At 50.9% G+C, this 15,583-nt stretch overlaps 1 protein-coding gene across 2 annotated transcripts in view; it reads left to right on the top strand.

Moving 5' to 3' along the window:
- LHX2 (LIM homeobox 2) overlaps positions 1 to 15,375 on the top strand; it is a 32,589-nt gene extending 17,214 nt beyond the window's left edge. For both annotated transcript variants that reach the window (XM_058694173.1, XM_058694172.1), the window contains exons 4-5: positions 4,078 to 4,283; positions 14,462 to 15,375. In XM_058694173.1, the coding sequence (XP_058550156.1) occupies positions 4,078 to 4,283; positions 14,462 to 14,749 (494 nt within the window). In that variant the 3' untranslated portion in view covers positions 14,750 to 15,375. The remainder of the gene's footprint in view (positions 1 to 4,077; positions 4,284 to 14,461) is intronic.
- The last annotated feature ends 208 nt before the right edge of the window (positions 15,376 to 15,583 follow it).

The raw sequence follows: 15,583 nt of genomic DNA, 5'->3' as shown, positions 1-15,583 counted from the left end.
AGAAGAGTTTCAGAAATTTATTTGTGCTTCTTGCTGCTCTGCCGCCTTCGCTGGCGAGGTCCGGCGGCACCGAGCGAGAAGATGTGGCTGGAGGCTGAGTTTCAAGGGATCTGGCACCACTGCAAGGCATTCCCCACCCATGCCATCTCCTCGGTTTTTGTTTTTTGTTTTTCTTTGACCCTTCTCTCTTTTTTACCTTTCAACTCTCTCGATCCCCCTTTCTCTCTGTCTCTCTCCCTCTGTGTGTTTTTGTCTGGGTTTCTCTGTTCCGGTCTTTTTCTCTCTCCCGGCGCGCGTCTCTGGCCTTGACTCAGGCGGAAGAAACCGCACACGGCGCGCCGGCGGCGGTGGCCGCGCCGCTCGCGTATTCGGGGCTCCCGGGGCCGGGTAGGGAAAAGGGGGCGCCTCCCTGGCCGTGCCGGGCCCAGCCAGGCCTCCCCGGGTCTGGCTGCCGTTCTCCTCCTCTCCCCGCACCGGGCAGGAGAGAAATGGCCGCAGTGTGGGCCGTGGGGCGGCTGGAAAGGGCACCGTGGAGGGTGGAGGGTGCACTGAGGGTCGTGTGTATGGGCAAGAGCGTGTGTGCGTGTTTCTGACCGTTGAGGACACGAGCTTGCTGGTGTGAGTGTCCCACACCCGGGAGCCCAGCTACACCGACCCCTTGCAAAGCCCTTCGCTCTGTGGGCCAGTCCGGTGGCGGAGCGGCGGCACCTTATTCCAGGGCGGCGAGCTCGGGCAGACTGGGGAGGGACGGCCGTCGGTGCGCCCAGCCCGCCGCCTGGGGAAGGGCAGCCAAAGCGGCGGGGCCGCAGGGTCGGAAAGTCCTTCCGGGGCGGTGGCCGCGGCAGCCCTGCTCCGGCTGCCCCTCGGGTCCGAGAGCGCAGCCCCGGTCCCAGAGGCAGAAGGAAACCCCTGAGCGGGGTTGCCAGCGGGCCGGGGCGCGGACGAGGCCCGAGCCGCGCACTTTGAGCCGGGGTTTGTAAGCCACGGCCGCGGGAGTCCCGCGCGGACCGGCCGGACGCCCGGGCCTCCCCCAGCCCCAGCTTTTTGTGTGTGTGCCTGGCGGCGTAATTACTGATTTGATTCCAATCCATTATTTAGACAATTGAACCTACAATCTCGTCTTTAGTAAAATGAGGCGAAGTCAGATTTGATTACAGGTTCAGTCCCAGCGACAAGAGCTCGAAACCCGATGGGTTAATAACAGATCACGAGTAAATTATTCATGATTTTACGAGCTCTTTAGCTCCATTGAATCGGCCTAATTGAGAGGAAAAAAAAAAAAAAAAAGGAGAGAGAAAGCCTGTTCCTCCCCCTCCCCTCAGCCCCTTGCTCCTCCCCGGATCCGATCTTGGGGAATCTCGACCCAGCCGGGGCGTGGGGAGGGAGGTGGGAGTGAGGGCGCCTGGGGTACCGGACAAATCTGGACCCAACGGCTGCTTCCCGGCTGCTTTCACTCCCCCAGCGCAGCCCCCCTGCCTGGGCCACTGGCCACCTCGGCCTCCCAATCTTGGGCCAGCTCCTTTTCTGCCCTCCCCTCTTTTCCCCTCTCTCCCCTTTTCGCCACTCCCCGGCCAGTAACGGCTCTGGAATACGCTTCCCCGAAGGGACCTGGTTTCCTTGAGATCCGGGATTCTGTTCCTTAACCTGGGCCCTCCACCACACAGTCCTCCTTTTTTTCCAGGCCTCGCTGTCCCCTCAGGCTCTCTCTGTGTCTTTCCTGATTTTTTTTCTGTCTTTGTAGCTGTCTCTCTCCGGTTCTCCCCATCTCCACTGTTTCCTTTTCCTCCGTCTCTCCTCTCTTTCTTCCTGGCCCTGTCCACCTCCTCTCCCTCCCCCCTCTCCTTTACTCTCTCTCCCTTCTGTCTGTCTTTCTACCTCTGTGTCTTTCTCTCCTTTCCGTGCCCTTTCTGTCTCCCTCCCCCAAACCACCTCCTCCCATCTAGGCCGCACTCAGGGCACGTCCCTTGGGTGAATGGGGCGCCGGGGTCCCCACGGAGCTCATTAAGAGCAGCAAGGCCCAGGCGGGGACTGGGCAGAGGGATGGGCCCAGAGATCCCCCGTGGGGAGGCCTGCCCCACCCCCCCGTGGAGCTGGGGACTGGGGGCAAGGAGAGGGTCGCTCCCTGCAGTGGGGGCAGGGCAGTTTCCATGGATTCTGTTTGGAGTCATTTTCTGATCCCTTTTAAATTGCTGGACCCCCGTTCTTCACCCTGGGCGCTCTCAGTGGGAGTACAGCCCTGGTGGGGGACTTGGGTGCCTGGGTGCATGTGGGAAGGGACGCTTAGGAAGTGTAGCCACTTGCTGACAGCTTCAAGGTTTGTGACAAGACCAGCATCTTGCAAATTCTTTCTGCAAGGGACTGTTCCCCACCTGAGCAGTGGGTGGAGTAGGTCACCAGGAGATCGGGAGTACTTCTGAAGTGGTTTTGCCAGATAAAATGCAGGACATCCAGTTACACTTGAATTTCAGGTAAACAACAAATACATTTTTTAGTGTGAGTATCCAGTGCAATATTTGAATTTTAAATACATGAGTAATTTTTTAGTGTAATTGTATCCAATGCAATATTTGGATTTTAGGTAAACAGCAAATTAATTTTTCAGTAGAGGTATGTCCCATGCAAAATTAGAGCCGTACTAAAAAACTGTTCATTGTTTATCTGAAATTCAGATTTAACTGGATGTCCTGCATTTTTATTTGCTAAATCTAGCAGCTCTGTTACGGGCATGTGATGGGGCACAAGACATATTCCCAGTTGTCCGCTTTAAGGGGACTGAATTGATCTCCTCTGAGGTTTTCCCCAAACCAAGACTTTACATGTAGGATGGCTGGGGATGTGATGAAGGAATCTTGGAGTTCTTGATGTCCCCATCAGGCACCAGGTTACCAAGCAACTTTCTGAGGCCTTAGGTTTCCACCCCTGTCCCTCACCCCCATTGCCTTCCAGGCATTGGCAGCCAGGCCCCAGCTGGGCCCCTTCTGGATGGGGACCGGCTCCCCAAAGAGTCGTGCGTCATCTTTGCCTGCCTTTGTGGCGTGGTGGAAGGAAACGGGCAAGGACTGCAATACTGAATCTAGGCTCAGCCCTTACCAGTGGTGTGGCTGTGTACACATGGCTTCATTTCCCTTCGCAGGAGTTTCCTCATCTCAAAAATGGGATGAAAAGCAGTAGCCACATCTTGGAGCAGTAGTGAAGGCCCTATGATGTATGTAAAGCCAAAAGCATACCCTGGGTGTCAGATACATGTCAATTTCTTCCTCCAACTTCCTTCTCTTTCGGGTTAGAATGCTACCACTCCGTGAGATTTCTAGAGATCGCTTAACCTCTCTGGCCCCTTCAGCCCATTTGTATAACTGGAAAACAAGTACTTCCCAGGGCAGTGGTGAGGATGAGGATTAAACTGCAAGATACAATTTCCGACCTTAGCCCAGTGCCGGCGGCCCAGTGTCATCCAGAACTTCTGGTTTGGGGAACCAATGAGGGTGAAATCAGGGTGAGTGGAGAGATGTCAGTCAGTCATCCACTTTCAGGTGCCGGGTGCCGGACACTGTGGGGGGTGGGGGGGAGACAGCCTCCCTCCTTAGAGAGTGCAGGGGGAAACAGGAAGAGTGTGGGCGCGGGAGTCCTGAACACTGCTCTGTATTCAAGTCAAGTGACTCCCGTTTCTAATCAACGTTTGTAAAAAGGAGGAAATAATGCTAGGCTCTTAGAGTTGTTTTAAGGATTCAGTGAAAATATATAAAGCCTTTACGCACATCATCCATCTGGAGTCGAATAGCCATCAACAAGTTGTAGCTGTTGGTTGTTATTATTCTGACACGATGGCACAGAATGGTTTTTGGATTCTCTTAGAGCTGGGTTTGAATCCCGCCATTTCCTAGCTGAGTGACTCGGGCAGGTGGCTGTCGGGGAGCCTCAGATTCTCCTATAGATCTAGAAGATGGGGATGATATTTTCACCTCATCGCGGTACAGTTCACGCTGTGTGGTCCTGCGGCTAGAAACATTTGGTGGCAGGTGGGGCGGTGTAGGGGGCAGGTCAGGAGGTTCACCCGCCGCCTCTGCGTCCCCTCCCCAGCGCTGAGCTGCAACGAGAACGACGCGGAGCACCTGGACCGCGACCAGCCCTACCCGAGCAGCCAGAAGACAAAGCGCATGCGCACCTCCTTCAAGCACCACCAGCTTCGGACCATGAAGTCTTACTTTGCCATTAACCACAACCCCGACGCCAAGGACTTGAAGCAGCTTGCGCAAAAGACGGGCCTCACCAAACGGGTCCTCCAGGTCAGCTGGGCCGGGACAGGGGCTGAGGGCGGGGGCACCCGGGGCCTGCAGGGCCTGCGGCGGAACCCCGTAGCTGCCATGGGCTTTGGAAGGACCTTCCCTTCTATGTGTGCCCTTCTCTTTGTCATTCTCTACCCTTTCTCTACCTCCTCAGACTCTAGCTGTATTTCAGGGATTTTTTTTCTTTCTAACTTTTCCTCTTCTCTTCCAATTTTTTGTCTAATCTTTCTATTTTGTGTATGTGTCCCTCTTCCTCTTTGTCTCTACACTCAGCCTCTTTCTTTCTTGTAAACACTTCTTAGTTGCTCTTTATTACTAGAGTGACACTCAAATATGTTCATGTAGTAAAAGGTTCAAGCATTTCAGATAAACGCAGCGCATCCCAGGATGGCTGTCCAAGCTAATTGCCGTTAGCTCTTTCCTCCTTCTGCTTCTTTTCCTGACTTGCCGTCTCCAGTTTCTCTTTCTTTCTCTAGATTTTTCTTCTGTCTCTTTGTTGTTTCTTAGACTCTCCCAGAAGCAAGGTTGGGGGGGGGGTGTGGGCTGATCCCCTGGGTGGGCCCGGGAGGCTTATCTGCCTGCAGGGAGCTGGAGGCAGATGGGCACCTCTGAAACTGCGCAGAATTGCACTTATATGTGAGGGCGCTTTCCGGATAGAGGATCCAGAGCTTTCCCTAGACTTCGAAGGTCCTGTCCCTACCTCAGAGACGTTAAGAAGCCCAGTTTGGGGAGTTCCAGGCTCCTGTTTGACCCAGATTCATGGCAGGGATTTGGACTAGCACTTCTCAAATCTTTAGCTCTTCCTGTTACTTGTTTCACAGTCCTGGGCAAATCATTTAACCCCTCTGGGCCTCAGTTCCCTCATATGTGAAACGGACACAAGAAATTATCTCGCTGCAGGCTTATTTGAGGAGCCATTGAGATGAGGAAGTGTCCACCACGGTAGCTGACGCTTACCTGCTCAGTGGATGGTAGCTAAGAATAACATGAGCTAGGTTAATAAGTCAACTGGTATTAAGTAGCAGGAACGATTCTTCTGGTCACTGGACTTCAGTTTTCCCATCTGTACAGTGATAAGGTGGGACAGCATCTTTCTTTATAGCACAGTGTAACCAGTTTATTCTTTAGAACCTGTGGCTGTGGGGAGAGCAATTTACATTTGGCGGGGAGGAAATCGAGAGAGGAAGATCTGACCAGAGTCTCACAACTGGAGGGGAGGTACTGAGATTCAAGTCCAGGCCAGTCTGATCTCCCCCTCCAGCCCCAGGTGGTTGGGGACTTAGGGCTGGGGGACTGCAACACTGCGGGGGTGGGGGTGTGTGTAGTGAGAATGACGATAATGGAAACCAAGGGCTACGCAGTCACCCTAAGATCTCCTGCGAGTATGTCATGGGGGGGGGGGGAGCATTTTGGGTGTGATGGCTGCGCGGGATGGACTGTGACTGGGGCGCTGGTTGGTAGATTCCTGTAGTCGGGCCTGCACCCCTGCGCAACGCGAGGGGAGCCGGTGTCTGGAGGGCTCAATGACGTAGCTGAGGGAGTTGAGTGCTGGCCAATGGGGCGCCGATGCGCCTCTCTGGGCCCGCCCCCTACCTCCGGGGCTCTGCTCCTTGTGGGACGCTCCCCTCCTTGCGTCCCTTTTGTCTGAGGGGTCCCTCTGGCCTGGGCTTGAGAAGGGGCGAGGACGTTGCTGCGCCTGACTGGGTCTCAGATTCCCCCTTGTCCATTTCCCTTGGACTTTACCTTCTTGGGTTAGGTCTGGGGACCCTTCTTGGCACCACCCCCTACCCCCCCCCCCCCCCCTCCCCAGCGCCATTCCTCAGCCCTGGGCGAATCTGGTCATCAGCCTCTTCTCTGGTTATTAGGATACTTTGTCCCTTCCCCTCTCTAGAGCCCCTTATGGCATGTTGGTGGGAGCCATTTGGTGAATCAGGCCAGGACAGGAGCAGGCACTTGGAGTCAAGCAGAGAGCTCGGTTCAGGAGGGCCTGGGTTCAGTTCTGTCCCTCTACTCACTCGCTGGCTGTGCATTTTTTTTTTTTTTAATTTTTTTTTTCAACGTTTTTTATTTATTTTTGGGACAGAGAGAGACAGAGCATGAACGGGGGAGGGGCAGAGAGAGAGGGAGACACAGAATTGGAAACAGGCTCCAGGCTCCGAGCCATCAGCCCAGAGCCTGACGCGGGGCTCGAACTCACGGACCGCGAGATCGTGACCTGGCTGAAGTCGGACGCTTAACCGACTGCGCCACCCAGGCGCCCCTCGCTGGCTGTGCATTTTAAACAAATTAGTTACCCTCTCTGAGCCATAGCTTTCTCACCTATATAATGGGCACCATTAGGACATATACCTCCCCCTGTTATCCTGACTAAATGATAGAGACTAAGTGTCCATTGTTGAGTCTGAATCCGCATAAGGAGCCACACTCTGCTGGCCTTTCAGGCAAGAGGCTTGGTTACCTGATTTAGGAACAAATCAGATTTCCAGTATCGTTATCTCTCATTTTTTCATCTGGCCAAATATCTATTGGCACCTTGGGGTGCCAATATCTATTGGCCTTGGAGACACAAAGATGAATGAACCACAGTCCTGGCCCAGAAGAAACTCACCTATTAGCTATAGAGACAGACCCACATTCGGTTTCTCCGCAGTGTGATAGTTGGGAGGGGCGTTCTGTTGGAGACCAGAGGAAGAACTAACTGTTCTTTGTTTAAGGGAAGGTTTACCAGAGGGACCTGGGTGAATGCTTGCCCTGAGCCTTCCTCCCCTACAATCCCGAGCCAGGCCTGCTCACACCTGTGTGTCCCCTCTACCATGGGGACTCAGAAAAGCCAGGGACATGGAACTAGCTGAGAGAGAAGAGCACGGACAGTCATGGTGGGTCTACCAATCAATGAATGTTTGAGTGCACTACTGTGTGTCAGGCACTTTGAAAGGCCCGTGAAATACATTTGCTCATTGAGTTCTCACTGGTAGGCATCATGATAACCTCCTCCCCACTGCACAGATGAGAACATTGAGGCCCAAATGCTTTCCACTTGCCCCAAGTCATACTTTGCTAGTAAGTAGCAGAGCTGGACCCAAATCCAGGCCTGTCTGGTGCACGGATGTAGCTCTTTCTCCACTAAGCCAACCCGGCAGTGCCCGCTCCTGAGTGGGAGGATCATGTAGGGCCTGTATGTTGCTGGGAGTGGGGGCATACTAGACCACTTTTCTCCCTCTTCTCAGACATCCAGGTCTCTTGCACTGATCCTTAATAGTCCCTAAAGCACAACTGTTCATGATTATGCAGCAGTTTGCAAAATATTATCTTTCCAGCCACTCATCTACCTTCCCTTAATGTTTTCCTGCCCATGTTATAGATGAGAAGCTTAAGAAGTAGCGAGATGAAGTGATTTGCTGGAGGTCTCAGGAGCCAGGCATTGGCAGGGTGGGGCTCTCTCCCAGGGGTTCTAACTGCTGCTGGGCCAGCTGGGGGAGGCGGGGTGAGGGCAGTTTGGGGCCACGCAGGTGGTGGTGTGGCTTTGGAAGGTAACAGAGTGGTTCAGATCCTTTTGGACTTACCAGCAGTGTGATTTAGGCACTTTAACATCTCCTCCTGGAGCCTACTTATCTACGAAATGAAGGTAATAATAGTTTGTATCTTGAGAACTGAGGATTGAGAAGGCGTTGGCAGCGTGCTGCCTGCTACAAAGTAGGTGCCCATGAAATGGTTCCTCATCACTTGTCTGCACCAGCTTAATGGTACTAGGCCTTGGGGGCCCCGCGGAGGTGGTGGTCAACCTCCACCCTTTGGAGAGAGTCTGTGTGGCAGGGACAGGTTGAGATTGAGGCTGTGTTCCCAGAGGTCAGTGATATAGGGTGTGTGTGTGTGTGTGTGTGTGTGTGTGTGTGTGTGTGTGTGTAGGTTTTCTGGGCTGTTCCTGGATCTGTAATGCAGAAGCACCATCAATATGGGAGGCCTGGGATGCAGTAACCCTGCTGGAATTTGGAGTCAGTTGATGTGAGGTCCAGGCTCAGCTGTCTCACCTACTTTCTGAGCAATATTGAGCAAGTGACTTAACCTCTCTGGGCCCCAGCAGCCTCAGCTATAAAATGGAGACGATACTAATACCCACTGGGTGTTTGCAAGGAGCCAATGAGATGACTTCAAGTGTAATGTATAAAGTACAGATTAGGGGGGCTCCTGGGTGGCTCAGTTGGTTGAGCGTCCAACTTCGGTTCAGGTCATCATCTCACAGCTCGTGAGTTTGAGACCCGCGTCAGGCTCTGTGCTGACAGCTCGGAGCCTGGAGCCTGCTTCAAATTCTGTCTCCCCCTCTCTCTGCCCCTACCTCACTCATGCTCTCTCTCTCTCTCTGTGTCAAAAATAAATAAAAACATGGGGTGCCTGGGTGGCTCAGTTGGTTAAGCATCCAACTTCAGCTCAGATCATGATCTCACGGTCCGTGAGTTCTAGCCCCACGTCGGGCTCTGTGCTGTCAGTTCAGAGCCTGGATCCTGCTTCAGATTCTGTATCTCCCTCTCTCTCTGCCTCTCCCCTGCTCATACTCTGTCTCTCTATATCAAAAAATGAATAAATGTTAAAAAAAATAATAAAAACATTAAAAAAAATTTAAAGTACAGATTAGGGACTCAATGCACATGGACCTCACACACACTTTTATACAGTAGGGTTCAGTCAACCTACCTCTCATACACAATAAAAAAATTTAATTATCTTTATTTTGCAGATGAAGAAACTGAGGTTCAGAGAGACTAGGACCCTAGCCCTAAGTCCCACAGCTAGTAAGTGAGGAAGCCAGGAGTCGAGCCTAGATCGGTCTGATTCCACAGCTCTTTCCAGCATCGCCCAGTGTAGGGCTGTGGCCCTCCCGCCTTGGGTCTAGCTGTAGAATGCAGCGGTACAGGTGGAGAGAAGGAAAGGGAAGGGGCGGGTCATAGATGCCATGTCTTGGTAGCAAAGCATGTTTCCTGCTGTAAAGCCGTAAATGCATAAAAAGTGCTCAAAATTGTCATCACGGCACGGCCACCACAATTCTCACATTCTACCAGTGGGCGAGGTCACTGGCAGAGAGAATGGTCCCTTGGACAGAGGTCCACGAAGGCCTTAAGCTTTGTAAATGCTTGCAGACCTTCCTGCAGCACATAGATGCCCGTCTGAGCAGTTCCTCTTCCTTCCTGGGGAAGGGTCAGGAAGACAGAGTAGGCCAGGCTTCGGGACGGGGGAGGTGAGCTGACTGATTTGGGTGGCTGAAAGTCTCCTTAGGGCTTCCTGGTGTGACTTTGGCAGAAAATATATTTTAGCCACCAACAGCTTAAAAACATTCTTCAGATGACTGGTTAGTGGTCACTAACTTGTGTGAGAACACAGGAACCGAGAATGCTAGCTTTTCTCTGGCCACCCATTTGTTCTACGCTGACCTTCTGCCATGTTCTGGGCGGGGTGTGACCCAGACGGTGAATGGGACCCGCTGGAGCTGGAACTCCAATCCAGAAGGGAGACAGATGTGCAACAAAGAATTGCAAATGGCAATCGTGTTAGCGCTCACTTGTGGGGCGCCCGCGTGGCTCAGTCGTTTAAGTGTCTGACTCCTGATTTCGGCTCAGGTCATGATCTCTCGGTTCTGTGAGTTTGAACCCGCCTCGGGCTCTGTGCTGACAGCGAGGAGCCTACTTGGGATTCTCTCAGGTTTTTTATTTTATTTTTTGAGAGACAGAGAGAGACAGAGCACGAGCAGGGGAGGGGCAGAGAGAGAGGGAGACACAGAATCCAAAGCAGGCTCCAGGCTCTGAGTTGTCAGCACAGAGCCCAACACGGGGCTCAAACCCGTGAGCCGCAAGATCATGACTTGAGCCGAAGTCGGACGTTCAACTGACTGAGCTACTGAGGCACCCCTCAAAGTAAATAAACCTAAAAAAAAAAATAATGTTAGCGCTCACCTTGTAAAGCACTAATGAGTTACTATGTGTGAAATGCTTAAAACTCTCCTTAGACAATGCCTGCTACTTAGTGAGTGAATATTATTTGTCGTCATTACTTTCTTTATGAAGTTGCTGTACCAGAGGACAAATTCTCTCTCTCTTTTTTTTAAGCTTTTGTTTTTAAGTAATCTCTACACCCAAAGCGAGGCTTGAACTCTCAACCCCGAGATCAAGAGTCGCACACTTCACCGACCGAGCCAGCCAGCCGGGCTCCCCAAGACATAGCCTCTTTATTCTTTTTTTTCCTCATATAACATTCATCATAAGACATTACCCCTGCAACTGCATGGAGTGTCTGTGTCATGATTTCCACTTGCCCCATCTGGTTGGACACTTTGCACGCGGCCATTAGTTGATGTTATTTAAAAATACCACAATGGAAAAATGAAATGTTAATAAAGCGGGGGGGGGGGGTGGGTGGGAGGGGGAACGGTGCCCGGCTGGCTCGGTCAGTGGAGCACACAACTCTTGATCTCCGGGGTTGTGGGTTTGAGTCCCACATTGGGTGTGGAGATTACTTAAAAATAAAATCTTTTTTTTTTTTTTTTTTTTAATGCCACAATGGACATCTTTGGGCATAAAGCTTTTGTCGTTGGGCTGGTTCCCTTAGTGACCTAGAAAGGGATTTGTGAGCCAAAACGGGTTTTTCACTTACTCCCTTGGTCCCCTTGATGAAAGAATCTTAAGGAAGGGAATTTGTGAGTCAAAACACAGCGTGCAGGGCCAGTGGGTGCCTGAGGAGGGGCATGCGGTAGTGTGGGCTTCTTCATTCACCCAGGACTTACTGGGGGTCCCCTGGGCACCAGGCGAAGGCACCCCTCGTGGATGAAGAAAAGGGGCTGCCAGTTTAAGAAGACGGGTGGGTGAGGCAGATCGTCTCGCGCCTGCTGGAAATCCCAGACTGTCAGAACCCCAAGGGCCATAGAGGTCATGCGGGGGTGGTCCGACCCTCTTGTTGTGCAGGTAGGGAAACCGAGGCAGACCCAGAGGTAAGGGACTAGCACAAGGTCACTGGACTGGTCAGTAGCAGAACCAGAACTGGAAACTGCAGCGGGTGCTCTGTCCACCTCGCCACAGTTGCTTTTGTGCTCATTCACTCATTCACTCACTCACTCATTCATTCATTCATTCATTCATTTATTTGCTGACTCAGGATCATGTGGTAGGGAGCATATGGACTTAATGGCAGATATTCCTGGATTCCAGTCTCAGCTTGGCCTCTGTGTGACCTTGGGCAAGTGACTTCACCTCTCTGAGCCTGTCTGGTTTCAAATCTATAAAGTGGGGATGCTTGGCTTATCTTGAAGATAACCTACGACTGCATGTTAGAGGGTGGCACGGTGCCTGGGACATGGTGGTCCACAAATGTTATCTATCATTGCTATTAATTCAATGCATATTATTGAATCTTAGTCTTTGCCGGTCCCTGTACCACATCCCAAGGACATGAAGTGGACTTAGACAGGGGGCCCTGCCCCGGCAAAACGCTCAGGAGGGGACTTTGTAAAATGGTCAGGAGAGAATTCTGGTGAAGCCCTGCTTCAGGTGAAAAACACAACACCAAACCCCACAGCAACCCCGCTTCTAGTTGAGTTGTTGATTTTCACCCGCCAGATTTCCAGCGCCTCAGATTCAGTAAAGCAGAGAGGGCGGTTGTGGAAGATGGTGTCATTGTTTACAAATCACTGTTAGGGGCAACGCAGAGGAAAGAGCAAACAGCTGGCAGCTAACTGGTTCCAGCCCTTCCCGAGGGCTTAGAGCCCTGGACCTGGGAGCCGTGCACCCCACCCCCAGGGCTCCCTGCTCCAGCTACTGCTTGGAGAGACACACACAGGCCAGGACAGAGGCAAAGGGTGGCCCCAAGGCTCTCGCCTTGTCGGAGGCCATGAGACTTTGGGGAAGTCGCTTCTTGTCCCTGAGGGCCTCTGCAGACTTGATCCATTTTACCATCACCCATTCCTGGGGCCAGCGAGACAGTCTCACTCCTGCAGACTTCTGCAGGCTGGGCAGGGAAGGATTCCCTACCCTAAGAGGAGCATGTTGAGGGTGGTCTTAGAAGCACTATACTTATCTGCAAACCTCCAGAAGAGGTGATGGGCTTGCTTTGGGCAGAAGGCCAGGGGAAAATGTGCTTTCTTCCCGGGAAGATCCAGCATGCTGGGGAAAGAGCTTTATTTCCTGACTTCACAGGGTCCAAGTCTCTCTCCTTACCCCAGGATTCTCCTGGATGTGCTTTTTAAATGAGCACAAATCTTATCAGGCAACTAAAAAGGCTAGTTTGACACCATAGGCCCAAGTCGTGGGGTGGTCCCCAGGGGAAGGTGGGGCCAGGGGTGAGGTCTTCCCACCCCTGCCTGAGACACTGGGAAGACAGGCAGATGCAGGCACATCTGGAAATATGCAACTGGACACCCCAGAATCCGTAGAATTCTCTAAGGCCCTTTGTTTTATGGGGAGGCTTCTGGCGGGTGTTTTTCTCATACAAAGGGAAGTGAAGGGGCCCTGCCTTTCAGGCTTTTTTCTTTAGGAGACACAACCCCCCCTCCCCCCCCCCCCCACCAGCCCCACGGTGGCCTGGATTTCCTAGGCCTCTCTCAAAGTACTCTGAGGACCTCTGGGTACAGCTAGATCTCTCTGTGCAATTAGACAGGTGGCCATAGTTGGGGGAGGGGGTGCTGTGGAGATGAGTTTCCACACATGTCTTCCTGAGAGCGAACAGGCTTGTGTGCAAAGGTATGGACGTGGATGGGTGTGTGTGTTTGTGTGTGTGTGTGTCTGTGCCCAAGGAAAAATGAAAATAAACCCTTATTCTTTCTCTTTGGTATTCTTTTCATACCAAGCTCAGTTCTTTTTAAAAAAAATTTTTAATGTTTATTTATTTTTGCAAAAGAAAGAGAGAGAGCGGAGGAGGGGCAGAGAGAGAGAGAGCAAACGCAAGCAGGGAAGGGGCAGGGAGAGAGAGAATCCCAAGCAGGCTCGGCACTGGTAGTGCCATGTGGGGCTACAATCCACAAACCATGAGATCATGACCGGAGCAGAAGACAAGAGTCAGATGCTTAATCCACTGAGCCACCCAGGTGCCCCTCTGTTACCTGCTTAACGGTGACTTTCAAGGGGGAAAAAAAAATCTCTCAACCATTGTGAACAATGATCAAGATTTGATTTGTGCACATCTTCCAGAACAGTGCTGTCAAATAGAAATGCAACGTGAGCCACGTATGTAATTTTCCATTTAAAAATTTATTAAAAAAAAAAAAAAAAGGGGGTTGTCTGGGTGGCTCAGTTGGGTAAGTGGCCAACTTCAGCTCACGTCATGATCTCATGGTTTGTGGGTTTGAGCCCCATGTCAGGCTCTGGGCTGACAGCTCAGAGCCTGGAGCCTGCTTCAGATTCTGTGTCTCCCTCTCTCTCTTCCCCTCCTCTGCTCATGCTCTCTCTCTCAAAAATAAATAAATGTTAAAAAAAAATGTTAAATTTTTTAGCAGCTACATTCAAAACACAAAAAGAAGCTGATAAAATTAATTTTAAGAATATATTTCATTTAGCCCAATATATCCAAAATATTATCATTTCAACATATAACAGGTAGAAACATTATTATTGAGATATCCTACCTTCTTTTTTTCATACTGAATCTTCCAATGTAATTCTGTGTTTCCATCTACAAAGGAGCCACTTTTTGGCTAGTCATACTTTTTTTTTTTAAGTTTATTTATTTATTTTGAGAGAGAGAGAGAGAGAGAGTACAAGCAGGGGAGGGACAGAGAGAAGGAGAGATAGAATCCCAAGCAGGCTCCCCGCCATCAGCACAGAGCCCTATGTGGGACTCGAACCCACAGAACCATGAGATCATGACCCAAGCTGAGATCAAGAGTCTGAACATTTAACCGACTGCACCACCCAGACGCCCCCTAGTCATACATATTTCAAGTGCTCAGTAGCCACCTATGGCTAGTGCCTACCATGTTGTTTAGCTCTAGAACCTTCTAACAGAAAGGGAAACCCAGTAATAGCCAATTAGGGCAAAGGCAATTTTATTTTATGAAGAGCAAAACATTGCCAGCCCAATTTTTTAATCCCCCCCTCCCCCGAAAACCCAGATTAGCATCCCTGGGGAATGCTCTGCTACTCTCCAGTCCCTGCCTCTCTTCCCCTAACCAGTCCTTCTCTCTCTCTCTCTCTTGCCCCACGCAGGTCTGGTTTCAGAACGCCAGGGCCAAGTTCAGGCGCAACCTCTTACGGCAGGAAAACACGGGTGTGGACAAGTCTACGGAGGCAGCGTTGCAGACCGGGACGCCTTCGGGGCCAGCCTCGGAGCTCTCCAATGCCTCGCTCAGCCCCTCCAGCACGCCCACCACCCTCACAGACTTGACTAGCCCCGCCCTGCCAACTGTGACGTCAGTCTTAACTTCTGTGCCTGGCAACCTGGAGGGCCATGAGCCTCACAGCCCCTCACAAACGACTCTCACCAACCTTTTCTAGTGACTCACGCCCTCCCCACCCCTGCCCCCCGCCCCACAATTTCTTTAAAAAAGAAATTATCTTTAGTTGAATTCCAAGTGTATTTTAAAATAGAGGCTTTGAGCAACTAACTAACCACATTTTAGGATCTCGCCTGGAAACAGAGGAAGAAAAAATTGTGCGTCCGGCTAATGCAGCGGTGTGGATTGAGGAGTTACTTGGAAAATCTATCTGCAACACAACATTTGTGTCACTGTACAGTTTTGTGGACTGAGCGAGGAAAAACAACAAATAATTTAAGTTGGCTAGAGCTTCTGTATTTTCAAAGACTGCCACGTGCCTTAGGAATACTGTTTTATGTCCATACTTTGGATGACTTGTTCATTTTTCTCTCCCTCTTTTTCTCTCTGTATATTTATGACCAGAGCAAAAATGCAAAAAAAAACAAAAACAAAAACAAAAACAAAAAAAAACAAAAAAAAAAGTTTGTTACTTTGAATAGTCCTAAAAAAAGAAAAAAAAAAAAAAAAGAAAAATCAAACCCCCTCCAACGGTCGCTTTGTTGTTTTAGAATTTTAAGGTGGAAGTCTGTTCGAATATCAGAATTTGTAAAATCTAACCAGTAATAAAACCACTTATTGAAACTAGTTGGTGTCACTGCCGTTTAGTTGGGTGTGAAATTCACAGGACTTAACCGTCTTACTGAAGTCCAGACGTATATCCGGGGTCTACCCTTATTTATCTATAATATTTATTTTTAATGTGCATGGGGCCCCTTCTTCTGTGCCAGGCTTTGGAATGCCAGAAATTTGGATCCAGAGACGAAGTCCGTACAGGCCCTGCCATCAAGGAATT

The sequence above is a fragment of the Neofelis nebulosa genome, chromosome 12, assembly GCF_028018385.1.
Source record: "Neofelis nebulosa isolate mNeoNeb1 chromosome 12, mNeoNeb1.pri, whole genome shotgun sequence".
Classification (NCBI taxonomy): Eukaryota; Metazoa; Chordata; class Mammalia; order Carnivora; family Felidae; genus Neofelis; species Neofelis nebulosa.
Note: the sequence above shows the minus strand (reverse complement) of the source record. Positions and strands in the feature narration are given on the sequence as shown.